At 60.0% G+C, this 13204-nt stretch overlaps 1 protein-coding gene across 1 annotated transcript; it reads left to right on the plus strand.

The window, feature by feature from the left end:
* The first annotated feature begins 2525 nt into the window (after positions 1-2525).
* On the plus strand, positions 2526-10152 carry ERF (ETS2 repressor factor). Its single transcript, XM_030942362.1, has 4 exons — positions 2526-2712; positions 7158-7392; positions 7780-7895; positions 7984-10152. The coding sequence occupies exons 1-4, from the start codon at positions 2691-2693 to the stop codon at positions 9255-9257; spliced, it is 1647 nt and encodes a 548-aa protein (XP_030798222.1). The 5' UTR covers positions 2526-2690; the 3' UTR covers positions 9258-10152.
* Positions 10153-13204: the final 3052 nt, after the last annotated feature.

A 13204-nucleotide genomic window follows, 5' to 3' on the forward strand; every position in this document is an offset into this window, starting at 1 on the left:
CAGACATGCGGCACCACGCCCGGCTAATTTTTTGTATTTTTAGTAGAGATGGGGTTTCTCCATATTGGTCAGGCTGGTCTCGAACTACTGACCTCAGGTGATCCACCCGCGTCGGCCTCCCAAAGTGCTGAGATTACAGGCGTGAGCCACCGCGCCTGACCTTTTTATTTATTTGTTTATTTTATTTTATTTTTATTTTTTTTCAGACAGAGTCTCACTCTGTCGCCCAGGCTGGAGTGCAGTGGCGCGATCTCGGCTTACTGCAAGCCCCGCCTCCCGGGTTCACGCCATTCTCCTGCCTCAGCCTCCCAAGTAGAAGGCACTACAGGCGCCCGCCACCGCGCCCGCCTAATTTTCTATATTTTTAGTAGAGACGGTTTTAGATTTCACCGTGTTAGCCATGATGGTCTCCATCTCCTGACCTTGTGATCCGCCCGCCTCGGCCTCCCAAAGTGCTGGGATTACAGGCGTGAGCCACCGCGCCCGGCCTATTCATTTTTAGACGGAGTTTTGCTGTTGCCCCAGGGGGAGTGCAGTGGAGCAATCTCGGTTCACTACAGCCTCCGCCTCCTGGGTTCAAGTGATTCTCCTGCCTCAGCCTCCTGAGTAGCCGGGATTACAGGCGCGCGATCATGCTTGGGAAATTCCTGTATTTGTAGCAGAGATGGGGTTTCACCATGTTGGCCAGGCTGGTCTGGAACTCCTGACCTGAAGTGATCTCCCACCTTGGCTCCCAAAGTGCTAGGATTACAGGCTGCGCCACTGCACCGGGCCCTGATGTAGTATCTTTGAAAATCTGCCTTTTTTTTTTTTTGAAGGGGGTAGTAAAAGAGGTAATAAAGCATAATGGTAAATGGTAAATGTGGTGATTTGGAATTGGTTAGATCTGGGTTCGAATCTTAGTTCCAATACTTTGTGGCTGTAAGATTTAGTGGACTGATTTTCCCTCAGAGAGCATCACTTTATCTGTAAATGGGGATAACAACAGTAATTCCCCTCGTTGGGATTTTGTGAGGATTAAATGAGAAGATGCCCCTGACAATGCCTGGCCCGGTGCCTGGCACATCATGAACACTCGGAATTCGGGAGCTGTTATTCGAACAATGATGATGATTATTATTGCTGGACCACACCGCTCCCAGAGGGTTACAATATCCGTGGGGGAGCCGTACTGTCCGTAGGCAAGGTTACATAATTCCCCGGGGGTTGTGGGGGAAAGCTTCCCTGGAGCCCTTGGTCTCCCCAAGGAGGAAGCCTGAGACTTTTTTTTTGAGGCACTGGTGAGGAGCCTGTCTAAGGCGGACTAGGTACCCCGCAAGCGAGGAGGCTGGGATTGAAGCCCTAGGTACCGGGAGCCTGAGCTCCGCAGGCCTTCCCTGTCTGTGACTTTTCTGTGTCTCCCCTCCCATTTTCTAGATTTGTCCCCTACCCAGCCCCCCCAACTCCCGCCGGCCACCCATACGCCCTTCTTTGGAACCTCAGAGTCTTTTTTGAGACCCTGTTTCCAGGCTATGCCTGTGAATATTACTTCTATTTGGCCTCTACCCTGCTGCCGGCTCCTGGGCTCCATCAGATCTGCACTGTGATTTCCTGTTTCCCAGAGCCTCAGGCTTCATCCTTCCCTCCCAGCTGAGGCAGAGAACGGAGACTGAACACTTCCCTACGCTCTGGCTTTCGATCTTAAGCCCTGTCTTCCTCTCTCCTGGCGACCCTCAGTGCCCCTTGGGAGCACATTTGTTCAGACTTTGGTCGCCCCCTCGTATCCTGGCCCCGCCTCCGGAACCCCCGGTCCCAGTAGTGGAGGTGGGGGGACCTCCGGCGCCAGCCCTGTCCCCGGGACAGCTGCAGCCTGGGGACGGTGGTGGTGGGGGCTTCCAAATGCATTCTCTCTGGTCACTTCCTCCCCAGCTGGACTGGGGCTATCAGGAAGGCCAAGACCCCATCCCCACAGGAGCGGAGGGCACAGCCACCTCCCCATTTCCGATGCTGGGAAATGCATCCCACCCATTCCACCCCACCCCTGGACAGCTGCCCCCATTCAGGCTCAGGGTTGGGGGGCTGGGTAAAACCAAGCTGGTAATGCCGTGGTCTTGATCATCCTCTAAGGTCGTGACCCTGTCCCTCTGCAGAGAAGATTCTGCCCCCTCCCCACAAAAGTTTCTGACCCCCGCTTCCTCTGAAGGGTCCCCCGTTTTCCCATACAGGCTCCCAAAAGAAACTCTGGAGCCCGCAGTGGGCATAAGAGGAGGAGGGGCAGCAGGTAGCGAGTGCCGAGGACTTAAGTTATCAGCAGACTCGGAGCCTCGGACTACGGTCATGACCCGCGGGACCCCATTCCACCCCCGCCCCCTCCTTCCTCCCTCCCCCGCCGCGCGGCCCCTTTAAGCCCGGAGCCGGCCGGTCCTCAGTAGCTGCGCGCCGACGAGCGTGTGTGTGAGTGCGCGGGGAGGGGGCGGGCGCAGTGTCTCCATGGCGACGCGGCGGTGACGTCGCCGGCCGGGGGGCGTGGGCGTCCCGGCCCCGGAGTGCGATATTAACCCGGGAGGCGGCGGCGGGGAGGGGAGAGGCTCTGAGAGGCGAGGCCGGGTGAGGCGGCAAGGGCGGCCCGACGGGCGCGGGACGGGACGGGGCAGCGCGGGCGCCGGGAGCCGCGGCCCGGAGTCGGGGCGCTTCGCCCCGGGCCCCCCAGCATGAAGACCCCGGCGGACACAGGTGGGGGCGGGGGCAGCACGTGTGGGGGAGACTTGTTGCCCCGGGAAACCGAACGGAGAAACTTTGGGGGGGCTGAAGGGGTCCGGGGGAGCCCGAGTGATCCCCAGTTCTGGGGGACCCCTCAAGCACTCGAGACCTGTTGCTTCTCGTGGCGCGAGCGGGGTTGCTGCCTGGGACCCCCGATTCCTAGCTCCGGGCGGAGTGGTGTGGGTGCTGCGGGTCTTGGTTCTGTATCCGTACTGGGACCCCGCAGGCTGGGCTCTCCCCACTCCCGGGATCACGGGGGTGGCGGGGTCCTTCCCCTCCGCTCTTGTCACGTTGCACTCTGGGGGCCGGGACGTGTGCGGGGCGGGGGGGGGCTCGTCCACCGGGTCCGCTATCCCTGGTTCTGCGCTGCGCGGTCCGGCTGGTGACCTTCACGGCGGCGCGTGCCCTGCACCAGGTTAGCGGGGGATACGGGATGGCCTCTAGGAGGAGGGCGTGAGTGGGGAGCCCGGGACTCGGGGTCCGGGCTGCGCCGCCCCTCCCCCGCCCGCCTGTCGGCTCCTCGCTCCCCCGCCCTCGCCGAGTCGCAAAGTTCCAAAGCGCAGCCCGAACGTTCGAAAAAGGAACTTTTTGTTTCCGACCTTAGAACGCGCGGCTTTAAGGTGGCTCCGGGGAGACCTGGGTACCCTCCTCCCGCGCCACCGGGGGCCCGGGGTTGAGCAGGGTGGGGAAGGTGTGGGGAGACGCAGAGGCTCCCCCCTCGCCCCCCCCCTCCCGGATCCACCTCTTCTCTTTCAGCGGGCCGTCTCTTCCCTCCGCCCCTCTCTTCCCCGCCAACTTGCTCCTCCTTAAGGGGCCAAGGTTCCCCTCCCCCTCGGCCGGCGGGCGGGGGGCAGCGGGATTAACCCCCCTCCCACTCGGACTTTTCCCCCTCCCCTCCCCCGCCGCCCCCGGGCTCGCGCGGGCTGGACTTTGCGCCCAAGCGCGCAGGGGGAGGGGTCCCAGCCGCCCCCTGCCCGTCTACCCCGTCGGAATCCGGCCCGGGGCGGGGACGGGGGAGGGGGAAGGGGGCCGGGCGCCGCTGTTCAAACTTGTTTCCTTCCCCCGGCGGCGGCGGCGGCGGCGGCGGCTCGGGCTCCTGTGTGCGGGTGTGTGCCCCGACCGGCCCACCCACCCCACCCCATCCCCACCCCATCCCCACCCCATCCCCACCCCATCCCCACCCCATTCCCATCCCCATCCCCATCCCCCTGCTCGGCGGGTGGGGGCGGCTTAATCTTAAAGGGCTCGGAGCTGGGCTCCGGCGCCAGAGGATTGGGACCGGGACCGAGGAGGGGCCCTGGGGGTGGGGCCGGGGTGCGGAGTGCGGTAGGGTCAGTCACGTGCGTCCCACACACTCCCCCGGCTTCCCCTAGCTCCCGGGCCGCTGGGCCCTGGGGGCAGCAGGAGCCTCCCCTCGCCCGAGAAGGAGGCCGAGGCGGCCAGACAACCTCGCCTCATCTCTCTTTGCTACCGACCTTGGCCTGATAGGACCCGCAGGTCGCTTCCCAACCCTGTCTGGGGGCCGAACAGTGTGTGGGTTCTCCAGCTGGGGGAGGGGAGGGGCGGGAGGCCTGGAATGGCCTCTGATCGGTGCATCTTTCCCGTCTACCTCCTAGGCTGCCACTCCACACCCCTCCATCCAATCCTCCATCCCGGCCCCTCTCTCCTCTGCCGTGGCTGTTTCCCACTTCCTGTTTTCTTCCCGGCTCTGGCGCCATAGAGGGCTGCCTGGAGTGGGGGAGGTGGTGGGGCCCCCGAGGAGGCCGGCGTGTTCTTCCTCTACCACCACTCCTCCCTTCCGACCCCCTTAAAAAAAGTTTGGGCCGTCACATGAGATTGGGGGGTGCCCGGGAGTTTCGTCCCCCCAGGTTTGCAGTCTGTCTGGGAGAATCCCTACCCTACCTCTGTAGGACCCAGGTGTGCTTCTGGGACCTCGCCATCCCAGCCCTTGCTGTCTGTTTGCTGCCACTTCTGCACCCTGTCTCGCAGTTTCCTGAACCCCTCTCTCCATGTGCCAGCTCTCTCCCTGCCTCACTGGCCCTCATGTTCCCGAGGTCCCGCACCCCCAAGCTTCCTCCATGCAGGTCTGGTGTTTCCCTGTTTTAAGCACGTGGACGCATACACAGCACACTCACACATGCTCCCCTTGCCCGTGCCTGGCTCCTGGCTCCAAGGCCTGGGGAACAGAGCCCCATTGAGACACCCTGACGTCACCCCCTCTTCATTCTCCCCACCACAGCCGGGAACAGGCCCTCATGTATGCTGTGTCCGATGAGGAAAGCCGTCGTTGGGGTGGGCCTGGGAGTGGGGACGGGTCCCTGCCAGAAGTGGGAGCCAGGGTCCAGGCCCTGGAGGAGGGGTTGCTCAGAGAAGAGGTTTAACAAGGGGGCCTGGGACAGCTCCCAGAATGCGGCTTGAGGCCTTTCCAGAGCCCCCCCACCTCCTTTCCGAGTTCCCTTTGTGTTGCGTGTAGTCTCTTTCACTCCCTCTCTTCTGCAAAGTTTATTTTTAGCCTCCTGCTCCCCCGCTCCCAGGACTGTCGCTGCACACACGTTGCCTGGTTACCGGGACACGGAGGCTGGGGCGGGTGGGCTGGGAAGGGTGGCTTTAATTTTGGGGGGAGGGTGGAAGTCAGTACATCCCCCACCCCCAGATTGATGTCTCGGGGGCTTCAGCCCCCCTTCTGGGTCTAGAGCCAAATTGGGGCTGAGGTGGAAGTAGCATGGAGCTTCGAGCCCTGAGAAGGACCGGGAGCTTTTTGGAGGGGATGTGAGGGTCCATGAAGCTGGTGGCTTGGTCACCTGGGTTCCAAAGGATCCTGGGCCTTGCAGGAGACCTTGTGATCTGGACTCTCTAGAAGGGTGAGGATAATGGGGTGAACACCTAGATTCCCAAGAGAGCGATGGGGCTCTGGGGTCCCTGGAAGGGGTTATCAAAGGCTGTCACTTTTAAATGGAACTGGGGCTGTTGGTACTGGTGTGTGAACAGCTGGAGGTCATATCCCTGGCACCCTGAGGGGCTGGTGGAAGGCTGGGATATATCCGAATGGGGCACGGACTTCGGGGATTATGTGGTACTGCAGCCCAGTCTGGGCGGGAGTTGGGGGCCTGGGTCCCTGTGAGGGACAGTGAGCTCTGGATTTGGAGGGGGTGGTCCCTGTGGGAGCAGGAACTACTGATTCCCTGGGTTCCCAAGGGGAAGGATCCCTTGTTGGATTCCAGACTTGGGTGGAGTCTTTGAGGGTGGATGTGTTGCCCGGAGGTCTTGTTGGTACCTGCTTGAGCTGGGGCCAAGGGAGGCGGATTGACCCCTGCAGCCTGACTGGATTTGGGAGCCGCCCATCTCTAGCCGGCCACCTTGGCCTTCTCTCTCTAGTGGCACCAGGGCCCCTGCCCTGCCTCCCCTGTCCTTCCCTTCCTCCCCTTTCCCTCCTCCCACCCCTCCATTACCGGCTGCCTGGTGCTGAATTATTGATGGCCCCTGATTACCCGGGGGTTTGGGAAATGACAACAACCGCAGCCCCCCCCACCCCCCACCCCAGGCTGCCCACCCCCTCCAGAGACCAGCCAGCCCACCACCAACCTCTACCCAAGGTTAATGCTGGGGGCGGGCAGGCAGGTGGGCAGGGAAGGAGCTGAGGATGAGAAGGCAGAAGTGGGAAGAGGGTGACAGCTCCAGGGTGCCTGCTCAAGCTCCAGGCCTGGGCTGGGCCCTCCAGCCAGGTGGGGCCTGGATGCCTGGGTCTGGGGAGGGCAGTGTAGCTCAGAGGGTCCAGGGCTTGGGGGCGCCTCTCAGACAGTCTGGGTTTCACTCTCCAGGGAAGACAGAAGCCTCTGTGTGTGCAAGCGCTGACCTCATCGGCAACCAGTCACCCCACCCCTCCTGGTCCTTTTAAGAAAAAAAAAAAAAAATCTTCCTCTCAGGTCCTGGGGTGGGAGTAGGGGCTCTGTTGGGTCTTCAGAGGAGACAGGGCATGTTCCTAAGGAGGAGATCTGAGTAGCTGGGGTGGTGTAACTGGCTGTGAATGGGAGTGGGGGTAAGCTGGGGGGCTGTACCCCAACCCGGCTGGCCACGTGTGCCCCTTCCTGCCCCTCCCCCACTGGCAGCCCTGCCCGCCAGCCTGGCTTGGTGCCTGGCCCCCTGGCACTGGCCCCGGGACCCACCGCCGACGGTTTCCTGTTTCTCCCGGTGTCGCTGGAGCAGGCTCCAGCTTCCCCTCCCCCCAGCTCCTGTCTAGCCCCTCACATGCAGACAGACAGACAGACAGACACACACTGTCTTCTCTTAAATCAGGTCTTGACTGAGGTGAGACAGATTTCCCCATGTTGAAGGCAGGACAGAGGTGGACCCTGGGATGGGACCCAGAGCCCTGGACTTGGCATCCTGACCCCAGGCCACTCCCTGCCTCCTGTCCCCAGGGTTTGCCTTCCCGGATTGGGCCTACAAGCCAGAGTCGTCCCCTGGCTCGAGGCAGATCCAGCTGTGGCACTTTATCCTGGAGCTGCTACGGAAGGAGGAGTACCAGGGCGTCATCGCCTGGCAGGGGGACTACGGGGAATTCGTCATCAAAGACCCTGATGAGGTGGCCCGGCTGTGGGGCGTCCGCAAGTGCAAGCCCCAGATGAATTACGACAAGCTGAGCCGCGCCCTGCGGTGAGGACGGGCTGGGGACCCCTGAGCACATGTGGACTGCCCCCACCCGTTGCACAGCCCCTTGCCTGTGGGAACAAGCATTGGGTCTGACCCCTGGCTTTGCCAAATCCTAGCTGTGTGACCTTGGGCCACTCCCAGCCCTTCCCTGAGCCCCTTGGTAACACAGAAGTATCTTGAGGAGAGAATACAGTCACCAGTGGATCCTCTAGTCTTGCCTTACATGTGAGGAGACAGCTGGTACCCACTCTCTGGGCACTTGATTTGTCTTCTGTGGCCCACGTTCCTCAGTTGGCCTTTGGGAGCCACACCCAAGTGCATGTTAAGGTGGGGAGTCTAGACCTGGATCCCATGTACCTGACCCTCCCAATGGCATTTCTGTACCCACAGCTATTACTATAACAAGCGCATTCTGCACAAGACTAAGGGGAAACGGTTCACCTACAAGTTCAATTTCAACAAACTGGTGCTGGTCAATTACCCTTTCATTGATGTGGGGTTGGCTGGTGAGTACCGGGGATGGTTGGTGTGGAGGGGGTCTGCGTGCCCCTTCAGGCTAGGCCAGGGGCCTTGACGCTATCTCCCTTCCGCCAGGGGGTGCGGTGCCCCAGAGTGCCCCGCCAGTGCCGTCGGGTGGTAGCCACTTCCGTTTCCCTCCCTCGACGCCCTCCGAGGTGCTGTCCCCCACCGAGGACCCCCGCTCACCACCGGCCTGCTCTTCATCCTCATCCTCCCTCTTTTCTGCTGTGGTGGCCCGCCGCCTGGGCCGAGGTTCAGTCAGTGACTGTAGTGATGGCACATCAGAGCTGGAGGAACCGCTGGGAGAGGATCCCCGGGCCCGACCACCTGGCCCTCCAGATCTGGGTGCCTTCCGAGGGCCCCCGCTGGCCCGCCTGCCCCATGACCCTGGTGTCTTCCGTGTCTATCCCCGGCCTCGGGGTGGCCCTGAACCCCTCAGCCCCTTCCCTGTGTCACCTCTGGCTGGGCCTGGATCCTTGCTGCCCCCTCAGCTCTCCCCGGCTCTGCCCATGACGCCCACCCATCTGGCCTACACTCCCTCGCCCACGCTGAGCCCGATGTACCCCAGTGGTGGCGGGGGGCCCAGCGGCTCAGGGGGAGGCTCCCACTTCTCCTTCAGCCCCGAGGACATGAAACGGTACCTGCAGGCCCACACCCAAAGCGTCTACAACTACCACCTCAGCCCCCGCGCCTTCCTGCACTACCCCGGGCTGGTGGTGCCCCAGCCCCAGCGCCCTGACAAGTGCCCGCTGCCGCCCATGGCACCCGAGACCCCACCAGTCCCCTCCTCGGCCTCGTCATCCTCTTCTTCTTCTTCCTCCCCATTCAAGTTTAAGCTCCAGCCGCCCCCACTTGGACGCCGGCAGCGGGCAGCTGGGGAGAAGGCCCCAGCTGGTGCTGACCAGAGTGGTGGCAGCGCAGGCGGGCTGGCCGAGGGGGCAGGGGCGCTAGCCCCACCGCCCCCGCCACCACAGATCAAGGTGGAGCCCATCTCGGAAGGCGAGTCAGAGGAGGTGGAGGTGACTGACATCAGTGATGAGGATGAGGAAGACGGGGAGGTGTTCAAGACACCCCGTGCCCCACCTGCACCCCCCAAGCCTGAGCCTGGCGAGGCACCCGGGGCATCCCAGTGCATGCCCCTTAAGCTACGCTTTAAGCGGCGCTGGAGTGAAGACTGTCGCCTGGAAGGGGGTGGGGGCCCCGCTGGGGGCTTTGAGGATGAGGGCGAGGACAAGAAGGTGCGTGGGGAGGCGCCTGGGGAGGCCGGGGGGCCCCTCACCCCAAGGCGGGTGAGCTCTGACCTCCAGCATGCCACGGCCCAGCTCTCCCTGGAGCACCGAGACTCCTGAGGGCTGTGGGCAGGGGACCCGTGTGCCCCCCAACCCCCATGCTTCTTTTGCTGCCTTAAGCCCCCTGTGCCCTGGAGGTGAGGGCAGCTCTCTTGTCTCTTCCCTGCCTCCTCCCTTTCCCCTCCCCACATTTTGTATAAAACTTAAATTTCTTTTTTTTAAATGGTGGGGGTGGGTGGGTGCCCAAGGCTAGGGGCTGTTCCCTGTCTCTGTGGGTTTCTAAGCTCTGGGCAAAGTGGTGGTAGCGGGGAGGGAGGGGGAAGTTAAGGGGGCCACCTCCATTCTGGGGAATTTATATTTGAATTGAGGCTTTGGCCTTAACACCCAGGAACTTTTTTATTACAATCGCTTAGGAAGTAAAGCCTTGTCTCCCTCCCTGTTCTCTGCCTCTTGTACCCCTCTGACCCACCCACTCTGCCCCACTCCCAGCCCTTCTCAGCCCCAGCCCTGCCTGCCCTGCCCCTCCAGGGGGCCATGAGTGCCTAGGTTTCTCATACCCCACAAGGTCACAGCAGGGGAGGGAGGGACAATTTTATAACGAACCAAAAATTCCATGTGTTGGGGGGTGGGGGGCGGAGGAGGGTGAGGGGTGCCGCCCATGGGCCACAGATCTCTACAAGTGCCTGCTATCCCTCTCCCACTCCCCACCCCAGCACCGGTCCAACCCCTTCACCCCCAGCTGCTCCTAGGACTGGCCCATGGGCAGGCGGGTGGGGGGATGGCAAGGGGGTACCCTGAAACCAAACTGGAAGCCTCCTCTGCCTCCCAGCTGGGGCCTCTGGAGTGGGGTGGGGGGCTGTGGTCAAGCCTTATTCTGTATTGGGGACTGAGGGTGGGGGTAGTAGAGGGGCCGCTGGAGAATGTATTCAAAACAATAAAACTTTGGACCTTTGGATGCGGTGATCAATGTCCTAGGTGCTGGGTGCAGCCCCCTGAGGGCCACAGCTTTTGTTTGATTCTGAAGGAGGGGCCCCAGCCTGGCTGCCAGTGGGTCTGTGGCCAGGTTGGTGTAGAGGGCCTAACCCTAATCAGAATGGGCCAAATCCAGGCCTGGGAAACCGTGTCTTGACCTCAGAGGCACTTAAGTCCTAGAGGTTGATGATAGTGGTCTCGGGCATGCACCAGCTTCATCTGACTGCCCCTCTGTTCCATGGGGACTTTGTCCTTGAAAGCTCTTCCAACTGGTTTTCACCACAGTCCCACTGCCCTTGCTCTTCTGATTGCCTGGATGCCTTCCCACTTGTGGCAGTGAATTCTTCCCAAACCCCAGGTCCCCAGCGAAGACCAGGAGCTTCCTTTTGCACTGCCCCTCACACTCTGCCCACACCCCTCTCGTTGCACTGAGTTCAGCCGGGAGTCCTTTGGAGAACAGAACAGCCTGCAAGTTACCTTGCAAGGTAACTTGGTGATCTGGTCCAGCCATGGGAACATCCCCAGCCAGCACACAGCCAAGGGACTGGCTCACTAGTCATCGATGCTGTTGACCTACTGTGTGTCCAATACTTACGAGCTGCAATGTTGTAGCTCTTTCATTATCCAGTAAGGTAGGGGCAACCAGTGCTGCTAAGTGACTTGCCCAGGGCCCTGTGGCTGAGCCAGGACTTCAAAGCCCACGTTCTTTCAACAACTGAGTTTTCCTTCCTAACACCAAGATAGTTGGATCCAGATCAGGCTTTCAGGATCAGAGGATTTGAGATGAACTCATAAAGCTAGAAGCTGAGATTGGAGAGCTCGAATCAGGGATGAAAGAATTAGGAGGAATAATCCAGGCTGGAAGTGTGTTTAGAGACAAGTCCTGTCTCTTGCAGGACCAGAAAGGGGAAGGGGCTTCCCCAAGGCCACACAGCTGCTAAGAGATGGAGTGCAATTGAGGGCTTGTTGGACTGGCTTCACCATGAAACTCCACCCTGTGCAACCCTGAGGGGGAAGGAACGTTGACTGGGAACTGCTACCCACTCGCACCTCATTTCATGCCAGCCAGGGTGGGTGGTCCCAGATGATGTCGGTTGGCAGGGAAGAGAGGATCCAGGGCTAGGATACTGGCAGGAAACCGAGGCTCCCAAGGCGGCCTGCGGGAAACTGCTCCCTCTCCTGGGTGATGTAAGTCATTCCCTGGGGTGGGGGCCACTAGGCTATTTCTGGAAGCTGGGATGAGACATGTCTCCTGGCAACATAGTTGCAGCTGAGTTGGTGGTGGGGTGATGGAGATGGGGATGTTGTCTCAGGAGGAGAGGACCCTAACTACTGGCCTCAGCCTCTAAGCCCAGTGCCTTTAAAGCACCTCTAACCACATCTAATATGGAATCATCAGTGCTCAGCTCAGCTCAGCTCCCTAACTGCTGTCCAGGTCAGACCACAGCCCTACCAGACTAGCCCCAGATTCTGGCTGTGTAGGATGTCACAGGTGGCATTTGGCCTTAAACTCCAGTGGCTCTCTAACCTTTAATCGCCCACCTAAATCTATTAGCTGGCTTGAAATGTTCCTGCAAGAAGACACCCTTGGTCCCATCCATATCCTCTGAGATCCTTGCTTCCAAGTAGAATGCCCTTTACAGATGCTCTCAAGGCACTTCACATATTAATTAATCTCATCAGAGACCTCCCCACTTTGTACCTGTAGCCCCAGTACCTCCACAGACTCTCAAATTCCCTTCCTGATGCTTCTCAACCATCCCTCACCCCTTCAGGTCGCTCAGAGATCCCCTTGGTCACCAGTAATTTCTGTCTCCCACAGACCTTTTTTTTCTTTCCCGAAACAGTCTCACTCTGTTGCTCAGGGTGGAGTGCAGTGGTGCAATCTCAGCTCACTGCAACCTCAGCCACACAGGTTCAAGTGATTCTCGTGCCTCAGCTTCCCGGGTAGCTGGGATTACAGACGTGCGCCACCACGCCCAGCTAATTTTTTTGTGTTTTTAGTAGAGATGGGGTTTCCTCCATGTTGGCCAGGCGGGTCTCGAACTTCTGACTGACCTCAAGTGATCCACCACCTTGACCTCACAAAGTGCTAGGATTACAGGCGTAAGCCACCGCACCCAGCCATCCATAGAACTTCTAGCAGACACCCTAAGTCCCCTCAGGCTTCTCCACTGGTCCCCAGTAAATTATCCTCAGGTCATTAAGCTCATCAAAGATCCCTTCACCGCTCCACTGACTCCTCTTAGCCCTTCTAGACACCAGGCCCCTCTCAGACGTTTACAACCCTTCCTAACATCCCTCTGTGAACATTCTCACCCTCTACAAACATCCTGATAGATTTCAGACCGTCACCCTCAAACTCCCACGGACCCCAGTCCCCTCGTGGCGGTTGCCCACACGCAGCGGCGCATGCCCCACGGGTTCTGGCGGTTAAGTAACCCACTCTATTCCGCCCCATGTCGCCGACCTTTTGAGCCGTCTTGGTCCGGTGTTGGAATCCCTAGGTCAAGGGGCTTGACTCAAATTTTTACTTTTTGACTCAGAGCTGCCATCAGAGGGCAGCAGGCACCGTTTGGCTAGGAAACTACAACTCCCAGAAAAGCCCGCGCCGAGCTGCGCGTGGTGCAGCTGTCTGCTAAGTAAAGGGAACGGAAGTGTGTCCGCACTTTGCCTTCTGGGTAATGTAGTCTCCACAGGCTTGGGCGCTATCATCACCTGCGGTTGTGTCCGCGGGGAATTGCAGTCAGTAACAAACTTGAGTGGACAGGACTTTCTTCTGGTTTCAGAAAGGACAGGACAGTTAGTATAAACAAGCTCGGATTAACATGAAGTCCAGAGACTCCATTTCCCACCATTCCAGGAGGCAGGAGGGTTAAGAAAGCTTTCATTCTACTTCTAAGCGTTTCCGGGGGAGGAAGAGACAACCACATACACAGGAACTGTTTCCCAGCGCCCTTTGGGGGCTACTCTCTTTCGGGTATTAATCGATAAATAGGACGACTCACTGAGTACACAAAACCTGAGGCTACTCT

Source organism: Rhinopithecus roxellana, chromosome 12 (assembly GCF_007565055.1).
Source record: "Rhinopithecus roxellana isolate Shanxi Qingling chromosome 12, ASM756505v1, whole genome shotgun sequence".
Classification (NCBI taxonomy): Eukaryota; Metazoa; Chordata; class Mammalia; order Primates; family Cercopithecidae; genus Rhinopithecus; species Rhinopithecus roxellana.

Coding starts and splice junctions, on each gene's coding strand:
- ERF (XM_030942362.1), top strand. CDS start 2,691: ATGAAGACCCCGGCGGACACAG. Junction 7,393..7,779: donor AAGCTGAGCCGCGCCCTGCG/GTGAGGACGGGC, acceptor CTGTACCCACAG/CTATTACTATAACAAGCGCA. Junction 7,896..7,983: donor CATTGATGTGGGGTTGGCTG/GTGAGTACCGGG, acceptor CCCTTCCGCCAG/GGGGTGCGGTGCCCCAGAGT.